Source organism: Stomoxys calcitrans, chromosome 2 (assembly GCF_963082655.1).
Source record: "Stomoxys calcitrans chromosome 2, idStoCalc2.1, whole genome shotgun sequence".
In the NCBI taxonomy this organism is placed as follows: domain Eukaryota; kingdom Metazoa; phylum Arthropoda; class Insecta; order Diptera; family Muscidae; genus Stomoxys; species Stomoxys calcitrans.
In genome coordinates, this window is record NC_081553.1 from 183,489,812 (window position 1) to 183,512,719 (window position 22,908).

The following is a 22,908-nucleotide window of genomic DNA, read 5'->3' on the forward strand; positions in this document are numbered from 1 at the left end:
ACTCAATTTTTTCTTTTGAAAATTGTGATCTTTATTGGGTGCAGGAACTGATACATCGGCGGTGACATTTGGTCGTAGAGTCAGAGCTGAATTTTGCACTCATTGCCAACACAGTGCAAATATCTTTTGGAAGATGTATTGATGGCTAGACAACGGCAACGGCCCTTGCTGCTGCCTCGTGTGAACAGGTTCGCATTAACGACGAAAAATACCCGACTTCTATGAAATTAAGCAGTAATATTAAGAGTTATAAGAAAATCTTTCCTGCCAAATGTCGAGTGAATAGGTCTGGTTTAAATCCATTGTGATACCACAGGAACAGAAGAAGGAAGATGCCTTCTAGTTCCTACCGTTCAACCATCCAGATCGCTTTAAAATGCCTAATAACTTACGAATGTTCACATCCGCTAAATCAGACAGGTTCTCAAAGAAATGACAACTTAAAGTGAAACTCCTTCTGACTGCCAGTGCTGGGCACACACACAGACTGTGTTTTATAGTCTCTTCTTCTTCGATGTCCTCACAGCTTCAGCAAAAGTCGTTACTGGCAACCTTCAGTCTGTCAGTATGTTTTCCGATCAGACAGTGACCTGTCATATCGGGCACAATGACTGCAATGTCTGTTCTTCACAGTGGCAGCAAAGCGGTAGGCCTCTTCAAGTCTAGATTAGCCCACATAGTTTTGGAATGCTCACAGCCCCCTCTTTGTGATCATCCGTAATTCGTTGTCCTTGGGGCCTGGTCCCGAAAGCTTAGCTTACAAGTCGCAGAGGCATACCCATAGATTCCAGTATCCCTATAATGTGAAGGGTAGTTCCTAGTTCCTCGCAAACTCGTCCGCTTTACAATTCCCTGGAACATCTCTGTGGCCCGACACCCGGAACAGGTGCATTTTGAACTGTTCAGCCATCTACTTGAGAGATCTGCAACAGTCGAAGGCGGTTTTTGCGTTCGTTATGACATTATATCTTAGCCATTCCACCACTTCCTTAATTCGAATGATCTCCGCTTGATACACACTGCAGTGGTGGGGTAACCTTTTCGATATGACCAGTTCTAGATCTTTAGAGTACACGCCCTGGTCGTCTGGTTTGGAACCATCCCTATAGAAGTCTATGTAACCAGGGATATCGCAATTCCAGTCGCTTCTATCAGGAATAGTGGTACAGTACTTTTTATCAAAAAGCGACTCAGGTAAGGCATAATCCACACTTCCTAAAACATCGGACATTGTATCAGGATAACACAATCTCCGTATCCGCCACATGGCCAAAGAGAATCCTCACTTTGACACACGGCAGTGATCGCTGCAATTTGTCTAGCCACAGTGTCCAGAGACATTAGATGTGGCATTAAATTTAGTGCATCAGATGGTGTCGTCCTCAGTGCGGCTGTGATTCACAAACAAGCCAAACTTTGGATCAGGTTGACTATTGAACAGTAGGTGGACTGTTGAAGCGCCGTTCACCAGACCACAACACCATATAGGATTATAGATCTGACAACTGCGATATACCCAGTGCATGGCGCGCGGTCTAAACTACCAATTTTTGCCAATGGCTCTCTTGCAGGTGTATAGGGCAAAAGTTTTCTTTCTTGCCCTTCCCAAAATGTTGGATTTTAACGGATTTACGGCTAGACCACTATCGGTAGCCCACTTAGCTGTTGCACGTAGACCTTCCTTTTTCACCTAACGGCAATTCCACGTCAACAGCATACGCGTTTACACCTTTTTCTTCTAGAGACAATATTAATGGCTATATTCTAAAGAAGAAGAGACAGTACACCTACTTAAGGAGTTCCCCTGCTGACCCATCTTTTTAGATCCACAGATCCCAAGCCTGCCGTAAAGAATCTTTTAGTTAGTAAGTTATTACTAAACTTTCCGACTATAGGGCTGATGCCTAGAAACTCCAATTCCTTCATGATTGACGTCGGTTTTACATTATTGAAAGCACCTTCAATGTCAATTAATACTACTATTGTATATTCCTTGACAGCGAGAGAACCCTCTATGTAGCCGACTAGGTCGTGAAGGGCTGTTTCAGTGGATTTGCCTTTACTATATGTATGCTGCTGCCGATAATGGCAATCTCCAGGGATCTTTGCTCTAAGGTATGTTTCTATTAACCTCTCATGAGTCTTCAGCATAAATGATGACAGACTAATAGGACAAAAATCTCACCTCTTCGTGTTTTTAAGGCTTTCCTGCTTTCGGAATGAAAATTACCTTTATGTCCCTTCATCCCAAAGGTATATATGACATACTGATACAAGCAGACTAGTCCCCTAGCCAAGGAACCAGTCTATCAGACACAGTTTGTAATTCAAACGGTGATACATCATCAGGGCCTGTTGACTTAAAGGACACGAATCTTCTTATCGCCCAAAGGATTTTGGGCTCAGACTCAATTTCCCCAATAACCTGCGACAAATGCATACCAGTGATAACCTCCTCTGGCGCCACATTGTCCGTTAAAGAATTTCTCGGGAAATGTGTATCAACGAGTAGTTCTAGTGTTTCCTCACTACACATTGTCCATAAATTTTCTGACTTCGGAATATACCCCACCGTAATAGGTCTGGAGGACAGAATCTTCCTTAGCCTAGAGGCCTCAGATGTATCCTACACGAAGCTACAGAATTCCACCTAGGATTTGTTCTGAGCCTTTCTCAGTTCGCCCTTATATTTTCTTAGCTTAGCCTTATAGATGTCCCTATCGTATAGTGCTCTTGTGGCTTTCGCCCTGTTGAAGAGCTTTCTGCAGTCCTTCCTTAGACCAACCAGCTTTGGAATCCACCATGGCGGTCGCTGTTTGCCCCTTGGTTTGCTACTAGGACATGCTGACACAAGCGAGTCATTCAGGGCCTTCGTCATCCGCTTGAATATTATGTCTGTATCCTCCTCAATTGCCACTTCCTTTTCTGGCCTAGAAGGGATAGACGTGCAGAATTTGTGCCAAAATTTATACCAATCCGCCTTTCTTCCGTTTAGCCGAGGGACCACTTCTGCAGTATTTTATCCAAGGCTGATACTAATATACGGATGTTCAGAAAAGCTGTGGTCATTCAACATTTCCCAGTCGCATATTCTTGCGCTTATATCTTCCGATACAAAGGTAAAACTTAGTAACTCCTGCCTGTTCCTGGTAAAAAAAAAGGTTTATCCGCCTTATTGCAAATCGGCAGATTGCAACTTTAGTATATTCGATAAGCAGCTCACCCCTTTCGTTGACATTCGAACTTCCCCGTATCTGGTGATGTGTATTAGCATCACTTCCTATACTGAGGCTCTTCTTCCCTGCAGAAGCGGCTTCAACAAGACAATAAGTGAAGATAAAAGAAACGTGTATGGAAACAAGAACATTTGATTGCTGTCAAATTTCTCTCGCGAAACAATTAAAAATGTTAACGACTTTTCGTGAGTCGTAATTAGCTTTGGGTATAGTGATTCACGCTCACCTCACGATCACTTGATTAGATTTGGATCTCGCTAACGAATCACGTGGCTCACGCGTGACACTACTAGTCACGACTCACGTGCACACCTCTAGTGGTAAGTATTCAAGGCTTGGTCAGACGAAATATAACGCGTTTTTGTACTTTTTAAAGTTTGTTTAAATTTTTACATATTTACCTCTATTTATTATATACAAACTTGGATTAATACAATATCTTTATAAACTAAAACAAATCAAAGTTAACGCAACAAAAAGGTTCATAAAAATTCTAGCACAAAACTTACCTCCAATAAACATAAACGACACCATACACACTCACTATAAACGCGATCCCGTTATATGCACTCTCTTTCTCTTTTTCATTTATCCAGCCATTGTACGATTTCAACAAAAGGTAGCGGCCAACTGAGCATTTTCTTTTCTATTTACTTGTTTCGATTTTGCCATCTCTTAATGCCAGTGTGGTTACTAAATTGTTTCCAAAACTTTAAAAAGATGCCTTTATTTGAACAATACACAATGCAACAAATAAGAAAGCGATAAACTAAGTGCATGTTTGCAACATAAACGATGGAACTGACATTTGGCATATACCGATCAAGGTTGTATTTTTTGGGCATAGAAAATTATCGTGCAGGGATGCCAAATCAATCAAGCAATCGGCCGAATACAATTTGGTTACAGTTTTGACAATACATGCCTTTGAGGATGTCAATTTGTACTATTTTTACAGTGATTTGACCAATCTTCCATATATTTTTTGATGTTAAAGTTTATTATTGCGTACAAATAAATCTATACGTGGAATATAATCTTCGATGCTTACAAAGGTTGTGTTTTATATTACAGTGCAATGAAATTTGTGTGATGACATCTATCCAGGACAACGAAGTTCTGCATAAATTATCAGTAATGATTTCCAAAAGGTGAGCACTAAATTTCATACGCGATCCTGCGCCTTTACCCTACATTTGACAGTCAAGGTTGCCCTTAGACTGAGAGAGGCGTAACCTGATGCTCCTTGAACATTGTGCACTTTTCTGGGGATGTGGCGTGTTGGCTTGAAATCGAAGAATCATACATGTATCTAGTAGGGCGTAGCGTCTTTCAGACGGAGGCCTTTTCGATCCCAAAGACACTCAAAACGATGTCGATGCGGTAGTGGCCGCCAGATCTGACTACATAGACAGTCAGGGGGCGCTCAAGGCTCTTGAGTTGCAGTGCAATGGCTTCTTCAAAGCATGGCGAAGGATGTCAGTCTCTGCTGAATCCGACCCACCTGTCAATACTATCAGCAAAGTTATTTTTTTTTGCATAATTGAACAAAAATTTGCGATCAGACACTATGTCCTAAAAGTTACATTGCTACTATAGAGGGCGCAATTTTCATCCGATTGGGCTTAAATGTTGTACAATTATTTCCCTCATGACTTTCAACTGACTTATTACATTTGGTTTTATTCGGTCTGGGCAGTGAAATTGCTTCTATACAAATCAGGATACACTTATAGAAGGCATGATTCACTGAATAAGGTTAAGCCTAGGATTCACTAATAGAAGGTTAGGTCACATGCAAAAACACAAAGTGGATAGGCCCCATAAACATCATTAAGGATGTCAAATCTGACGATTGAAAATGTCATCATATAGGAGAAAACGTAAACAAAGAATGAATGTAAAAAGAGAACAAGTTGACATCCTCAATGCCAAGTACTGCCAAATATTAAAAAAAAAGTATATCGGCTGATCGCTTGGCTTAACCTTATTCAGTGAATCCTGGGTTAAGCCAAGCGATCAGACATTTTCAATCCGTATATTTGTCATCCTCAATGATGTTCATGGGGCCTAACCACTTTATGTTTTCGCAAGCAACCTAACCTTCTATTAGTGAATTCTGTATAGAAGGTTAGGTCACTTGGGCAAACATAATGTGGATAGGTCGCATGAACATCATTAAGGATGTCAAATCTGGCGATTGAAAATTTCATCAAATACATGGCGAAACAATTAAAGGTGGTCTCATTTGTACAACAACCACAAATCATATGGTGCATTCCGCCATGTTGTCATCAAGCTGGTCGACGTTGTGCCAACACACACAAAGAAATTTGTGTGCGTGTGTGTATATGTTTGCGTACATGAGCAGAGAATATGTGAGAAAGAAAATAACAACAAAGAGAATGCAAAAAAAAATCTATCATCTTAATACCGTCCTGCCTGGCAGGCTGTTAGCAGCTGTTCGCATAAGACCACCTTTTTAAATCCGCCTTGCATCAAATAGATGAAAACGTTAACAAAAAATTTATGTAAATAGAGAACAAGTTGACATCGTCAGTGCCAAGTACTTCCAAAAATTCCAAAAATTGTATGTCGGCTGATCGCATGGCTTAAGCTTATTCAGTGAATCCAGTCTTTCTCAAAAAAATTCTTAAATAAAATAAAAAATCATACTACCACAGAATTCATATTCAATCTTACCCCAAAGTGTCAGCACCCCATTACCACTTTTGCTACGAATGTTTGCAACCATGTTAAAATCTCTTATTTTCTCTTTCATTCGTTAAAGCGACATCTACGGCAAACATAAAAACTGCTCCAACTGTCATTTGCCTTACGAGGTCTGTACCTTTCTTCGTCGGTGAGCATCATAAGAGGTTTTTTTTTTGCACCAACAGACGCATTTTCCAACATAAAGGAGGGAAAAATAGGTATTTTTGCAAATTTCGGACAAGTAAAGTGGTATTTGGGCAGTTAAAAATGTGTCCCTTACATCCCTTAATGGTTTGATAATTGTGCAAAGTGGAGATTAGCACTTTGGTATAAGGAAACAGAAGTGAAAACTTTAAGGTCAATGTAAAGAAAATTTTCCACAAAGCCAGAAAGCACGCGTCATTATTGCACAGAAGAAAAAGACCTGAAAACCAACATTTTTGTACATTATTAAGGTAAATATTGACCAGAGAATTGTTATTTATTATTATGGAATATAAAATTTCCAATATTTCATGTTTTTTTGTAGTTTTTGTTTTTTTTACATAAAAAGATGGATGTCTCTCAACCCCCGCCTCAACTGACGGCTCCCTCACACTTAGCCACCAACATAAGTGTGCCGCCGCCTATGCCTGGCTCACATGGCCACTACAGACCACACTATCACCATGGCCACCATGGCAATCCCAATAAACCTTATTTCAAAACATTTGGCTCGGGAGGCTTTCAGAGACCCCATCAAATGACACAGGATGACTTTGATGGCAAACGTCTGAGAAAAAGTGTTATGCGAAAGACTGTAGATTATAATGCAGCCATAGTAAAGAAATTGGATGTAAGTATTTAAAGAAATTGTTAATAACTTTCAGAGATTTATTTTGGTTTGTGGTTTATAGGCCCGCCTATGGCAAAGAGACTATAGAGACCGCTTTGCTTTGCAACCAGAAAGCATATATGTGCCAGAACTTTTGCCTCCTTCCAGTTATCTAGATAACCCCTCGAATGCTGTTACCACAAGATTTGTTAAAACTGCCACAAATAAAATGCGTTGTCCTATCTTCACCTTGGCCTGGACGCCGGAAGGTAGGCGTTTGGTTACCGGAGCCAGTTCTGGGGAATTCACATTATGGAATGGTCTTACCTTTAACTTTGAAACCATCTTGCAAGTGAGTAGTATGGAAAATTTGCGTTTAAATTGAAATTTATGTAACTCTGGTTTTGTTTTTTGCTGCTCCCACACTTTGTAGGCCCATGATACCTCGGTGCGCACAATGGTATGGTCCCACAATGACAGTTGGATGGTGACCGGCGATCATGCAGGCTATGTCAAGTACTGGCAATCGAATATGAACAATGTGAAAATGTTCCAAGCCCACAAGGAAGCGATTAGGGGAATAAGGTATAGCTTATCATATATTTTTACTATTCTCATTTATTTGCATTCTCTTAAATGTTTAAAAAAATATTTACAACAACAACTACTAGACAGATATCGAACAAATAAAATAAAATTGAGTAGGGCTTTCCTCATATAGGCTAGTTATTATGGTAGCTATATATAAACCTGAACGTAAACAAACAAAAAAAAAACTTTCTCCTAGAACTGGTGCTGATGCTTGGCCTGCTAAGCGTTTGTGTTCCTAATAAAAATAAAGTTTAAACGCAAGCGCCGAATGCTTCAAGCACCAACCTCAGCACCAACAGTATTTTTGAGTATACTCTCTTAGTCTGTAGTCTCAGCATAGAGGAATGAATGAATGATGATACAACCAACAACCACTCTGTGATATCCAATTTTTTTTTCATTATGTTTGCAATGCATTGAAAAGAAATAAAAAGCCAAAGACTGTTTTTTTAGTTTCTATGTTTTTTCGTAAACCAGACAAAAAACAAATTTAAATTTTTTTTATAACGAAAACAAATGAAGCATACAAATTTTGTTCAATAAAATCGAATATTTTCTTTGGAAAAAATAACCAAAACTAAACGTTTTTGATTTTGTTTAAATTGAATACGGTTGGTTTGCCTCGGAAATCCCTAGACTCTCTCTCTCTCCTCCTATCTGTTGTGTAGCCATAACTTGATACTACGACATCATTTCATCCCGTGGCGGCGTTAAGAGACCAAAACTCTTTTTTTCCCAACTCACTTCACAAAAACCAAAACAACTTCGCTCTGCAAAAGCTGGAGGCCGCTTATTTTCAATTGTTTTTAAATTTGTTTTCTTTCTTCCGTTTTTTTTTCTATTCTAACATAAAAATCTATTTTAATTTTTGATTTGTAAAACAAAAACAATAAAGAGTATTCTTGAATAAAAATTAACAAAGCTATATTTTTTTCCAAATGTTTAGGGTTTTTTGTTTCCATGTATAAATAAAGTTTTTAATTGTTGAAAAAGAAGGCAAGGCTTTGGCATTTTTATTAAAACTATCTCTCTCTCTCTCGTAAAACTCGTTAAGCAAAAAAGTATCCAAACAACAAACTCCTAATTATTTTTCTTAACAATTTTTTCTTAATAAACATTTTATTTCCTTTCTCCACGTTCATGTTATACCGAAAACTTTGTAAAAAAAACGTACCATATCATCGTTTTGGGCTCTCCTACGACTCTCACTCTACTGCACAACTGCAATAAAAAAAATTGTTTTCCAATTATTCTGTTTTTCATTAAAACCAAAAAAAATATGACAAATAAATCCAACTCAACTTTTGAAAATCGAACGAACGAACGATACAACGCGAACATGTGTGGCTATCCTGTTTCCGGTTCCCCGCAAAAATCCAACAGTTTCAGTCCGTCGGATAATAAATTTGTCAGCTGTAGCGATGATGGTACATTGCGTATTTTCGATTTTCTCCGATGCCAAGAAGAAAAAGTTCTGCGAGGTAAGTACAAATTTCAGTGTTTTATTTTTATTTTGGGTATAAAGTTAATATTTGGTACTTTCTAAAGTTAATAGTTGTAGCTTTTCTTTATTAGTTTTTAAAGTTTTCAAATAGAACACCTGGTATACAGTGCTTCCAAATCGAAAGATCCAGGAAAATTTGTTAATTTTTCTTCTGTTTGGTAAATGATGAGACACCTCAGAATGCAAGAATGTTTGGCCCATAGAAAATTGAGCGCTTCGCAGTGATAGGCAGATTTTTGAAAAGTTTCTTTCCGGGCAAAATCTTTAAAATACAAGAATTGGTTGTAATACTTTCAAATATTGATAGACGACCTTACAAAGTATGAGTATATATTAATACTTGATCTTCATATTCTAAGTATGTCTTGCCATGTCCGTCGTCCGTCTGTGAAAATTACAACTGTGATCGATGGAATAATGATATCCGTTTGAAATTCTGAAAAGAAACAGGAAAAATTTAGAGCAAATACTTTTTATGTTTTTGTAGTAGCCACATTTGCATGAAATCATTCCGGTCCATGGATTTGCAAATGGACCAATCGGTTCAGATTTAGATGTAGCGTTAATACAAAGTGATCCTTCAATTAGAAACTCTAGAATCTTTAATATGTTAGCCATGTTTATAACTTCCAAAAGCACACAAAATACCTCCCATATATAGATATAGCCCTCTTATAAACCGATATGACATCTTAAACCCCTACAATATTAATTTTACGCAAGATGTGATTGAAATTGAATACGCAAAGTACACTTTTACAGCCCAACATCCACACCGTATGCCGCTGATACATAAATAAATTTAAACCCCATATAAAGTTATCCCCCATTTTGATTTGTAGAGTCATTATTTGCCTCAATTTTTAATCCAAATTGCCTGAAAATAAGTACGTGAAGCACTCTTGTGTATTCCAAGACTTAAATCAAATACCACCCACATAAGTCAATAAATATAAACCCAGGGCTGCGGAGTCGGAGTCGAGCAATTTTCCCTGAAGTCGGAAAACTTACCTCGACTCCAACTCCGGACAAAATAGAAAAAATTGTTTCAACCGAAAAAAAATATATTATAAAAAAAAGACATTCATTAAAATTAAGTCTTTAGTAAAAATTTATTTGAAATTTTGTCTTTCGAAAGGTTTCATTGAAATTTTGTTTTTAGCAAAAATGTCAAAAAATGTTTGTCTTTAAATTTTGTCATTGAAACTTTAGATCTAGATTAGGTTAGGTAAGAGTGGTAGTCCTTTACGGACTCACTTAGACAATTTTAGGTCTATTGTGATAAAACAGTAGCGACAGATTAAGACTTCTGGCAGGAATCGTACCCACGACCCCTGCACTGGTAAGCCAAGCACGCAACAAACTCGGCTGCCGGGGCGCCCTAAGAAAAACTCATTGAAATTTTGTCTTTAGAAAAAATTTCATTGTCTTTTAGAGAAAATTTGATCGACATTTTATGCTTTAGTGAGAATGTGATCGAAATTTTGTCTTTAGAAAATTTTTTTATTGGAATTTAGGCTCTAGAAAAATCCCATAAAAATTTTGTCTTTCGAGAGAATTTCATCGAATTTTGTCTTCAGAAAAAATCTTATTCACTGTTCCCATTAGAAAAATTTTGGAAAAAAATATGGTCTTTAAAAATGTCCTTCAAATTTTGTGTTTAGAAAACACTTTAAAATTTTGTTTTTAAAAAACATTTGATTGGAAAATCTTAGTGTCCAAAAACCAAAAAAAATATGGTCTTTAAAAATTTCCTTGAGTTTAAACTTGAATCGGACTGCACTTCTCACATATCAGTGAGTAGTTTGCCCCTGTTCCTTAGTGGAATGAGCAAAATTTGCATTTACCACAATATGGGACTCAAATCAAAGGTATTTAAGAGTAGAATACGTATACGTATCTGATATCCAATAGTGGGACCAAGAGTTTGAGGGACCACCCCAACCCCCAAAACACCCCTAAATCGGACATATTTACCCACCATGGCAATATGAGGCTCAAATAAAAGGTATTGGGGTGTAGAGCACGAAATTGATACCCTCTTTTGGGACCAAAGTGGCAGGGGGTTCTACTCTTTCCCCAAAACACCCCACAAACAGAAATTATTCACTGACCATGGCAATATTCTTCGGTCTACCCTTTCCTCAAAACACCCCACAACCAGAAATTATTTGCTGGCCATGAAAAATACTAATCGAAAATGTGGGACCAAGTATTTGAGGCACCGCCGCTCCCCCATAGAGTACAAATTTACCGACCATGGCAATGTGCAAATGAAAGGTATTTGAGATTAGAAAACGAACTTTATAAGTGTTGGGTGGACGCCTCATTCCATAAACTCCGCTTAAACCATTGGCAATATGGGGTTTAAAAAATGACATTTGAGAGTAGAGCCTGATGCTGATATTTTTTTCAGCGTTAAGTGTCTAGAGGGATAACCACACCCCCACCCCCCAAAAAACACCCCTAAAGCGGACATACATATATACCGACCATGACAATATGGAATTCAATTAAAAGGAATTCGGGAGTAGAGTACGAAATTGATACCCACTTTCGAGACCACGTTTCGGTCTTAAATAAAGTCTTTTAAAATGTGTTCTTCTTCCCTATCTTCGCATTTACGATTTTAATATCGAGGGCGGGGAAGTGATCATTTTCTCTCTCTAGGCGCTCGTAGAAAATATCCTTGGTCTGCTAGTCCTTGTCGTCCGTCGGGGCATGGGCACAAATAAGGCTGATGTTGAAGAATTTGGATTTTATTCCGTTTTTACTTTGTTTCCGGGGGCGGGTTACTGGCCCAGCGCCCCAACCGCATGCGTTTTGTGGGATTGCATATGTATTCCTCGTTGTGGTGAGCCGCTTGCTCCAAGATCCCACTCTCGCCTCTAACCTGGGAACAGCTTAAAGGCCAACCAATGGCCAACACCAGAGTTGGCCAGTGTGGTGCTCAAAACTATCCCGCGCCGGGGTTAACATTTTTTTTTTAAATTATGACGAGCTAAGTCTACAGGGTTGATGTGCCTTATTCACAGAAGGAACAGACGCCTACCATTTGCATCTTCAACATCCAGGTATTAAGTTTATTCATATTCCGAGACGAGTTTCTATGCATGGAAAATGAAATTCAGTGGATACCACCACTCAAACACAACATGACACATTTCGACCTCTTGGTTAAGGAGGTCATCACCAGAAACCTTTATGTGTGGAGGGTTCAAAGGTCGCACATTGGTCTACGAAATGAATATAATGATAACCAAGTTCGACTCATTGGAGTACGGTGCATGTTTTTCCTTGTAATTGTAGCAACATACTTGCGACGTACCGAGAGATATTCATTACAGAAAAAGAACATCTTGATGAGAGAGTACATTCATTATAATGGTTAATATTAAATATCGCCTTATTGACACGAAGTCTGCTCTTATCAGGCGAGGGCGATAATTAGGTCTGGTACTGAATAAGCATAGAACCGATGCACGCGCGGTGATAGCAGTGGACCTGATCGATGGGGGCACAGTGCGAAGAACTGATTGCTGGGAGAATGTTTGATGTTTTTCCAATTTTTTTTTTGTCCATACACCAAAACAGGGCTCAGAAAATGTATTCCCAAAAACCTTTGACATACCTATAAACCTATCTGTGTCGTACAATATTGGAGTAATCCGCAAACCAAATTTCAGCTTAATTGGACGAAAATTGGGCTTCGCAAAATCAAAACTGGGTGATTGACTAGTATTGGCGCAGTACCTACCTATGAATCTAAGTGGGTCTTTTTTGATTTTGGTTATGGATCATAAGTGTGCTTAAGGCACAAAATGTCAGGTAAATTGATCAAAGATTACGTCTTTTAATATCTAAAGTAGTGTAAACTGGGAAATCAATTTGAATGGGGCTTTATTTGGAAGGAATATTAGTGAAGTGTACTTGACATACCAAATTTCAGCCAAATTGATCAAAAACAAGTAAAAGCGTGCTAAGTTCGGCCGGACCTAATCTCATATACCCTCCATTATGGATCGCATTTGACAAGTTCTTTGACTGACTTTTTCAAATAGAAAAACACCCGTCATGGAAAAACACCACCTCCAAAATTACAGTCAAATCGAGTAATAATGGCGCCCTCTAGAGGCTCAAAAAGTCAATCGGTTTATATGACAGCTATATCAGGTTATATACCGATTTAGAACATACTTGGAACAATTGTGGAAGCCATACCAAAACGACATATGCAAAACCTCAACCATATTGGATAAGAATTGCGCACTCTAAAAGCCCAAGAAGTCTAATCAGGAGATGGGTTTATATGGCGGCTATATTAGGATATTGAGTGATTTAGACCATACTTGACACAGTTGTTGGAAGTGAAATTAAAACACTTCATGCAAAATTTCGGCCAAATCGTATAAGAATTGCGCCCTCTAGAAGCTTCAGAAATCAAGACCCAAGATCGGCTTATATGGCAGCTATATCAGGTTATGAACCGATTTGAACCATACTTGGCACAGTGGTTGGAAGTCATAACAAAATACGTCATGCAAAATTTCAACTAAATTGGATAGGAATTGCGCCCTCTAGAGGCTCTAGAGGTGTAGGTGGGAGATCGGTTTATATGGCGGCTATATCAGGTTATAGATTTATTTTGACACAGTTGTTGGGAGTCATACCAGAACATTTCATGCAAAATTTCAGACAAATCGGATAGGAATTGCGCCCCCTAGAGGCTCAAGACCCCAGACCGATTTATATTACAGTTATGTACCGATCAATCCCATGGCAGCCGGTTGTACGTACCGGATTGACCCGATGGAGTACTTCATCAGCAAGGGCTGCCGCCTCAGTGTACAATGCACTGCTACAACAACAACAACAACATCATGTACCGATTTAAACTATACTTAGTACAGTTTTTGGAAGTCGTAATGAAACACGTCATGCAAAATTTCAGCCAAATTAGATAAAAATTGCGTCCTCTAGTGGCTCAAGAAGTCAAGATCCAAGATCCGTTTATATGGGAGTGTTAACCCCAAGTCCGGCCCTGTCTATATCAAAACATGGACCGATATGGCCCATTTACAATCCCAAACGACCTACATTTATAAGAAGTACATGTGCTAAATTTCAATCGCCCAGCTTTACTTCTTCGGAAGTTAGCGTGCTTTCGACAGAAAGGCGGACGGACGGACATAGTCATGACGATCAAGAACATATATACGTTATGGGGTCTTAGACGCATATTTCGAGGTGTTACAAACAGAATGAAGAAATTAGTATGCCCCACATCCTATGGTGGTATATCCTCCTCCAACCAAATTGAACAAAAATATCTGGTGTTGTATAGCCATAAAGGGGGTCACCATAGCGCAGAGGTTAGCATGTCCGCCTATGACGATGAACGCCTAGGTTCGAATCCTGGCGAGACCAGCAGAAAGTTTTTCAGCGGTGGTTTTCCTCTCCTAATGCTGGCAAGATTTGTGAGGCACTGTCCCATGTAAAACTTCTCTTTAAAAAGATGTCGCACTGCGGCACGCCGTTCGGACTTGGCTATAAAAAGAAGGCCCCTTATCATTGAGCTTAAACTTGAAACGGACTGCACTCATTGATATGTGTCAAGTTTGCCACTGTGCTTTAATGGAATGTTAATGGGCAAAATTTGCTATTTTTGTATAGCAATAAAAAATAGAATTCCTAGCATTTTCGTTGTTGCTGTTGTTGTTGTAGCAGTGTGTTGTACACTGAGGCGGCAGCCCTTGCCGATGGATAACTCCATCGGGTCAATCCGGTACGTACAACCGGCTGCCATGGGATTGTAGCATTTTCGTCTTACAACATGGTTAGCTGAAACATTATTTGATCGAGATAGCGGATATGGAAGTTTTATATTTAGCAAAATAAGTGCGGATAGGATAAATGATGAAACAAACAGGCTCTGTCTGATGAGGATTTTTAGATCACAATGATCCTGATATTATTGGCAGAGTATGGATGCTGCAGTCTAACATTGCCGGTAATCCGTCCTACAATGAATAGGAGCTCGGTAGCTCGCAGCAAAGCTTCTCGTAACAGCAACGAACACCAAACAGATCGGACCTCAATGTTCCAGCTTGTGTGGTGTTCACAGCTAACATTATCGGTAATCCCTCCTAGAAAGAGTAGACTAAAATAATCTCCTTGTTAAAACCACTTGCCGGAAGAAAGCCAACGATAGCCTTTGGATTACTTGTAATTATCAATGAGTTTTCGTGAGTTAGAGACAGAGAAGGAGATCAAGTTTACAGACTTCAAACTAAAAGCCGCCTAGGACACTAAACGCTTGCATTCGAATAGTCCTCTCGAGCGTCCCAGTAGTTAAGTTGATACCGAACTCCGTTTACTCGTACGGGGGTTGGTGGATTCAATATCCACCAAAGGTTTTGGTCTGTCGCAACTGTTTCATCATTATGGACAAAATTTTTCCAAGTGAGGCTAATTTCAGACAACCACTACAATCTTACCTAAGCTAGTCTCTTCACCCCGATGAAAGAGAGCGTTGGTAGTAACCTAGGATTACTAGAGCGGGCATCATTGGTTCTATTACTAGAAGAGGCTTTGGGCGGTAACTGTTGCAGTATCTGCCACTGTTTCCCAACATAACATACCTCCAATAATGCTGGCAACATTTGTAAGGCCTTTACAAAAAGAATTGCGAATTATGAATTTTCCCTTGCGTTAGTTTGTTGTTGTTGTAACAACATTTTCATGTGGAGGTGGCTATCCTCGTCAAGCTCCCGTAGGCGAGCAAGCTCGATCCGGTCCAAAGGACCGATTGCCACGGAAAATGATAGTCATTGGTTATTTAAAGGCGCCAATAACTCGCCTTGTCATTTCGAGCATCATAGGCACTCAGTATTTGTGTACGAGCTGGTGCCGCCCGGCCTCTCCCTGAGACTCGATACCGCACGATACACGTCACCTGTTTACATTGTCGGTAGTCCCCCCGGCCAGACCCACTCAACTCAGACCCAGATCCCTGTGGACGCACCCCATCTTAGTCGCAGAGATCCTGGGTCTTGACACTCAACAGAATCAAGCAGACAGAAGAACAACAACAACAACAAACGCTGATTGTCCGAGACTGCCGTTAAAGCTACTCCGTATGGAACATTCCACTATCCGTAACGTGTGGACGCGCCCGGTAGCTCACAGCTAAGTTTCTCGTGGCAGCAATGAACACCACCCGGATCGGACCTCAATGTTCTAGCCTGTGTGGTGCTCACAGCTTATCCGTGCCGGGACAATAATTGTATTTACTTCACATTTCCATTGGCTCCCCAATATCTAATATCGCACAAAATATGCTCTAGATGTAGAAGACACGAAAGTAATCGTCCATAACTCGTTCGTGCCAAACATTTTCAGGGCTCAACAATGGCTGTAGGGAATGTTCCTTTCATAATTACTAGCTGGCCCAGTGTCCTTTCCAATACCAAAATGTCTCCCCCCTGATCAGCCTGTATTATCGTTCGAATATTATCATAAAATTTGTACTCTACTCCGAATGACCTTACAGTTGAATGCCCTTTTGCCTAAACAGACCTACATGTCTGTTTGGAGCTATTTTGCGAATAGGCCCCCCCGCCCCATTTACTTAGATCTAAAAATAAATATCGGAAAAATACTCTACTCTTAAAGTCTTTTGATTTGTGTCCCAAATGGTTCAGTGTGTAATACCAAAGTAGCGGCAGAACAAAGTTTCCGCGGGGAATCAAAACCATAACCGCCGCATTGGTAATTAAGGCTCCCGTATAAAACGAGCTTCCGATTTATTTTCTTGAAGCGCAAGAGGAAACAATTCGGTTTGTCTAAAAATTTCAAATGGAGTAAAATAGAAGACACACCCATCGGCTTTTTGAAAGTTTGCATGGTGAGGTAACAAAGGGCGGGCGATTTTCACCTCTTTTTGGAAATGTTTATGCAAATTCGGTTTATGATTCCGCGTATCCTAGAATTAAGCGCAGAAGTCACCATGTCCGCCTATGACGCTGAACGCATGGGTTCGAATTTCGGCAAGAACATCAGACGAAAATGTTCAGCGGTGGTTATGCCTTCCTAATGCTTGGGCTTTTGTGAGGTACTATGCCATGTAAAAACTTCTCCTCAAAGAGGTGGTGCATTGCGGCACGTCATTCGGACTTGGCCCTTATCTTTAAACGGACTTGGCCCTGTCCCTTATCATTTTGCTTAAACTTGAATCGGACAGCAATCATTGATATGTGAGAAGTTTGCCCCTGTTCCTTAATGGAATGTTCATGGGCAGATTTTCATTTGTCTCCTTTAACAAGAGATTGTATCTATGAGCAAAAACTTTCGCCATCAAAGTTTTTACAGGTCTATGAATACAATCATCTGGTCTGATGTTGTTGTAGCAGTGTATTGTACACTGCGGCAGCAGCCCTTGCCGATGAGGGACTCCATCGGGTCAATCCGGTTCGTACAACCGGCTGCCATGGGATTGGTTGTTGTATCTGGTCTGATCATAAACCTTTAGAGAAGCAAATTGTTATACATTTAGATCTAATACTCGGAGTTTAGATGCTCTCCAGCCCTGTTCGAAACGAAAAGTGCGACCTAGCTACGGGACATGAGTATTATTGATAACTATATGAATGTTTTCTGGTTTGCTGCTATAGATGAGCAAGGTTCCGGCCCGTAGCAATGATCGCTGCAGGAATATGATGACCATTGATTATATAAAGGCTCCAATAACTCGCCTTGTCCTATCCAGTATCACAGGTAATCTGTACTTAAGTAAGATTCGGAGCCGACCCGCTTCTCACTGAGACTCTCCACTCAAAACCGCTGAGTGTTCGCGAGTGCAGCTACTGAGCATTTCACAATCCGCATCCTGTGGATGGGGCCCGTTAGCTTTCTGCAGAGTCATAGTTCTCAGCTGAGAGACTCCGGACGCCTGTGTGATACTCATAGTTTTTCCGAGCTGGGGCTGCTGATATGTAATGTAGTGGACCGTGAGTCACAGTTTTTTGGGTAGTAGGACCTACCTTGGCTAGGACTGCAGGCGCTTGACCTAAGGTGCCGACTGGCCGTTATAATTCTGGTTGTTGTAGCCACATTGCATGTAGAGGTAGCGATCCTCGTTAAACTCCTAAAGATGAGTAAGCTCATTCCGGCCGATAGGACCGATCGCGGCCTCTCACTGAGACTTTCCACTCGTTCTGGTCCAAAGGACCAATCGCCAAGGAAACAGTGTGGCCATTGGTTATTAAAAGGCGCCAATAAATCGCCTTGTCATATCGAGTATCATAGGCACTCAGTATTTGTGCAAGAGCCGGTACCGCCCGTCCTCTCACTGGGACTCTCCGCTGATTGTCCGCGACTACCGTTGCAGCTACTCCGTATGGAGCATTCCACTATCCGCAATCTGTAAACGCGGCCGGTGGCTCGCAGCTAAGCTTATCGTGACAGCAATGAACATCACACAAATCGGACCTCATAGTTCCAGCCTGTGTGGTGATACTCATGATTCCGAGCCGGTTCTGCTGATATGAAATGTAGTGGGCCCTGAGGCACAGTTTTTTGTGTAGTAGGACGTCCCTTTGGCTAGGACTGACGGCGCTTGACCTCTGTGGACTAAGGTGCCGACTGGCCGTTATAATTCTGATTGTTGTAGCCACATTGCATGTAGAGGTAGCGATCCTTGTTAAACTCCTTAAGATGAGTAAGCTCATTCCGGTCGATAGGGCCGAACGCTGCAGAAACGTGATGGTCATTGGTTATTTAAAGGCGCCAGGCACTCGCCTTGCCATATCGAGCTTCACAGGCACTCAGTATTTAACCAAGAGCAGGTGCCCCGCGGCCTCTCACTGAGACTCTCCACTCGATACCGCTGATTGTCCGCCACTGCAGTTGCAGCTACTCCGTATCCTATGCACCCCACTATCCGCAACCTGTGGACACTGGTGGTTTTGGTGGTGTTTTTTGGAGATAAAGGAGTAGAAAAGAATCGATGGTGCATCTCTTGTACCAATGTCTCACCCGGCAGGATGGAGCAATAGAGTTTTGGGTGCACACAGAAAATTTTAGTTTACATTAACAATATAAGGATTAATTTGGATTCTTAAACGTAGAAGTTTCACTAACTCTTTGCCTTTACAGGTCATGGTGCTGATGTAAAATGTGTCCACTGGCATCCACAAAAAGGTCTAATAGTTTCAGGCAGCAAGGATAATCAGCAGCCCATTAAATTATGGGATCCAAAAAGTGGTTCGGCTTTGGCCACACTGTAAGTTTGACATTACTAAAAAAAACTCTGAAATTATTTTGTTAATCGTAAACTTTTTATTGCAGGCATGCACATAAATCGACTGTGATGGACTTGAAATGGAATGATAATGGCAATTGGCTGATAACAGCATCCAGAGATCATTTACTTAAACTATTCGATATAAGAAACCTCAAGGAAGAAGCTCAAGTTTTTCGAGGTCATAAAAAGGAAGCAAGTTCTGTGTCTTGGCATCCGATTCATGAAGGTCTATTCAGTTCTGGGGGTTCAGATGGTTCCATATTGTTTTGGAATGTGGGGTAAGTATAAGCGTATACAAATGGAGGCATTCATTTAAATTTTGTGTTGTTTTTATTTTGTATAGAACCGACAAAGAAATTGGCTGCGTGGAAACTGCCCATGACAGCATTGTCTGGACCTTGGCCTGGCATCCTTTGGGTCATATCTTGTGCTCCGGTTCCAATGATCATACCATAAAGTTCTGGACCAGAAATCGCCCTGGTGATCTGATGAGAGACAAATACAATTTGAATACTTTGCCCGCCAGCTTGGCTGCTCTCGATGATGGTGAATATGATGATGCGATTATACCCGGCATGGGTCCCGAAGACAAAGTCGAATTTACCGAAAGTCTGACAGCCGATAAGGGCTTCATTCCCGGTCTTGATTTGGACCCCTCTAAGAATTCCTCACGTGATCAGGAGAAGAAGGTTCCTTATAGCAAACCCATACCCAGAAACTTTCAAGTACAATGGGCTGGTCCCCGCAGACCCGATGACATGGATGATGACAACTATAGTGTACGTGATAGGCGCCAGGACAACAGTGGCCTAACGCCTCAACAAGTTAGTGAAAATTGCATAGAAGCCATGTTGGCCAGTGGCGTGCTGACCACCATGGATCCCCAGGCTATTGTGGGCATTTTAGTTTATGGACGTTTCATACGCGTCCATCCCGATTCAAGACTTATGCTGGCCGTGAGGCAAGGACCTGACTATTTAAACAATTACATAGATGCTGGTAAATTAGAGGAATTGCGAGATGTGGTGCCGGCACGAGACAGATCGAGTTCTATGTCACCTACCTTGGAGGGGCGAGAGAGTTCGCCACCCTCAAAGAAAAGTCGTTTCGAGCCGCGGCAACACAATCCTTTGGCTGTGTTTGTTAAGGAATTGCTGAGTCTAAAGAAACCCTTCCTGCCTTGTTTGCTCAACATGAAAGCTCAGCCCCCATCAGCAGATGGTTCAAGCTCGCCACAACACAACAATAATAATAACAATAACAACAACAACAACTTTCAGTCTTCAAGTCAAGGGCCCTGGGGCGGTAGTAATAACTCATCTTGGAATAACCACAATGGCTTTAACAACAACAATGACAAAAGTAATGATGGCTTTTCCAATCAACAGAACTCCAATTCGCATAAAAACTCCAACTCCAACAGTAGCAACAACCAAAACACCAGCAATAGCAGTAATTCGAATAGACGTAACCGCCGCAACCGTGGCGGTAACAACAATGATAGCGGTGGTGGTGGTGGTGGCGGTGGCGGTGGAAGTCGTAACCGAGGTCGTAATAATCGTCGATTTTAGATATTATTCCCCCGATTGTGATCTCTACGCGTTCGGCCCCTCCCCCACAATAGTGTTAGATGAGTTATTTTCCCTATACCAAGAAAACAAAAAAGGAAAACAAAATGTTAACTTCCACTGCTACTAATATGACACTGTGAATACTAACTGAATGATGTTTGAAAATGTTTAAGGAAGAAAATCTGAAATCTTGTTCCAATAAACCCTGTAATGCTGTTGTAGCCAAATTTTCATGTGGAGGTGGCGATCCTCGTTATGCTCCTATTGTGAGCAAATTTGTTCCGGTCCAAAGGACCAATCGCCACGGAAACAGTGTGGCCATTGGTTATTTAAAGCGGTCAATAAATCGCCTTGTCATATCGAGCATCATAGGCACTCAGTATTTGTGCAAGAGCCGGTGCCGCCCGTCCTCTCACTGAGACTCCGCTCGATACCGCTGATTGTCCGCGACTGCCGTTGTTACTACTCCGTATGGAGCATTCCACTATCCGCAATTTGTGGACGCGCCCGGTAGCCCGCAGCTAAGCTTCTCGTGACAGCAATGAACATCACACAGATAGGACCTCAAAGTTCCAACCTGTGTGGTGCTCAGAGCTATCCCGTGCCGGGAATATAAACCCTGTAATGTTATTTTAGTATCCACCTATTTGCATGTGAAGGTAGCAATCTTCGTCAAGCTACGACCCATAGAACCGATCGCCGCGAGAATATTATGGCTATTTAAAGGCACCAATAACTCGCCTGGTCATATTGAGTATATGATACTCAGTATTTAAGCAAAAGTCGGTGCTGGCCGGCATCTCATTGAGATTCTCCACTCCAGTTGCAGATACTCAGTATATTCATGGAGCAATGCACTATCTTCAACCTATGGACGCGTCCGCCAGCTTCAGCTAATCTTCTCATGATAACGATGTATACCAAATGGATCAGAGCTCAAAATTCTTACCTGTTTGCTGCTCATAGTTATTCAGTGCCGGAATCCCTGCAATAGTGCTGAGTGACCTCTTATCAAATACCAATCAGCGCCTTTGTCTTCCTTCGGTTAATGTAAGGCTTCTGGTTTTAGGATTTTAAAAGTGTTTTGAAATAAATTTTAAGGAAGGCAAGCTGAATGAGGGCATATATTCTACACCAACTAGAACTTGCAAGGCTTACATTAATATTACAGCTAAAAATCTTTTAGGTTAGAGGGCACACGTCTAGCAATTTTGCAACACTCTGAGAATATTCATTGTCTTCGCCTTTGAAGTGGTAAAGAGATTTCCGATATAGTTTCATCACACTACCGTGGCCGTCAGTAAAATAAAAAGAGAAGGGTAGGAGTTGTGACAGTTTTATCCATTTAGCCATTACAGGCCTCTTGCAGTAAAATGAAGTGACGAGAGGGCTACGTGTCTGGAGAAAATTCAGACAATAAAAGGGGTGCTCATTCATAATCCAGTGCTTTTACCTGAAATTTCATAACCACAAACCCTCAAAGGTCCATATTTCCCGGAGTTCATTGCGACATCGCCCTGACATTACAATGACCAGTCAGGTCTCTTATAGGCAGTGTGAAGTCGTGTTCAAAAGTTACATCCTAATCCTTGAAGTACTCGGTCCAGGCCCTTTGGCCACCCTGCAACTCATAGCATCAATACACGCTCTATTTGCCCAGTCATCGCGGGAAGCATATATTCTACCAAGAAGCTGAGTTTACCGCGACATCGCCCTGACATTGCAATAACCAGTCAGGACTCTTATCGGCAGTCTGAAGTCGTGCTACTCAAGCTCAAAAGTTACAACATAATCCTTGAAATAGTCGGTCCAGGCCCTTTGGCCATCCTGCAACTCATAGCATCAATACACGCTCTATTTGCCCAGTCATCGCGGGAAGCTTATATTCTACCAAGGAGCTCTCACAGGGGAGGTTTTACAGATTAAGCAACCTAATTAGCACTCATAGACGTTCCATTCCTGGTCAGCTCTTCAGTCACCTGGCCGGCGCGTCACAGTCATTCCGCCATGGCTTTATGGCCGGAACCTATCAAAACCTTCTCCACGGTACTCTTTGCATCAACTAACCAGAGTCGGGTTATCATAAGATTCGGCTTATAGAGCCTCCACTTCTGACTGTCCACTTATACTGTAATAGTCGTAGCACCTAAACGAGGCAATACCCGTTTAGAAGC

The 22,908-nt window shown here is 41.1% G+C and overlaps 1 protein-coding gene across 3 annotated transcripts; it reads left to right on the forward strand.

Annotated features, from left to right (window-relative positions):
* Positions 1-6,064: 6,064 nt before the first annotated feature.
* On the forward strand, positions 6,065-20,961 carry LOC106085848 (pre-mRNA 3' end processing protein WDR33). Of its 3 annotated transcripts, none has more exons than XM_013250289.2 (8): positions 6,065-6,406; positions 6,481-6,786; positions 6,848-7,117; positions 7,199-7,350; positions 8,740-8,837; positions 19,016-19,142; positions 19,208-19,441; positions 19,507-20,961. In XM_013250289.2, the coding sequence occupies exons 2-8, from the start codon at positions 6,505-6,507 to the stop codon at positions 20,732-20,734; spliced, it is 2,391 nt and encodes a 796-aa protein (XP_013105743.2). In that variant the 5' UTR covers positions 6,065-6,406; positions 6,481-6,504; the 3' UTR covers positions 20,735-20,961. The 3 variants fall into 3 exon arrangements, with proteins under 3 accessions (XP_013105743.2, XP_059218573.1, XP_059218574.1); XM_059362590.1 differs by having other exon boundaries at positions 6,505-6,786; XM_059362591.1 differs by having other exon boundaries at positions 6,085-6,169; positions 6,505-6,786.
* The last annotated feature ends 1,947 nt before the right edge of the window (positions 20,962-22,908 follow it).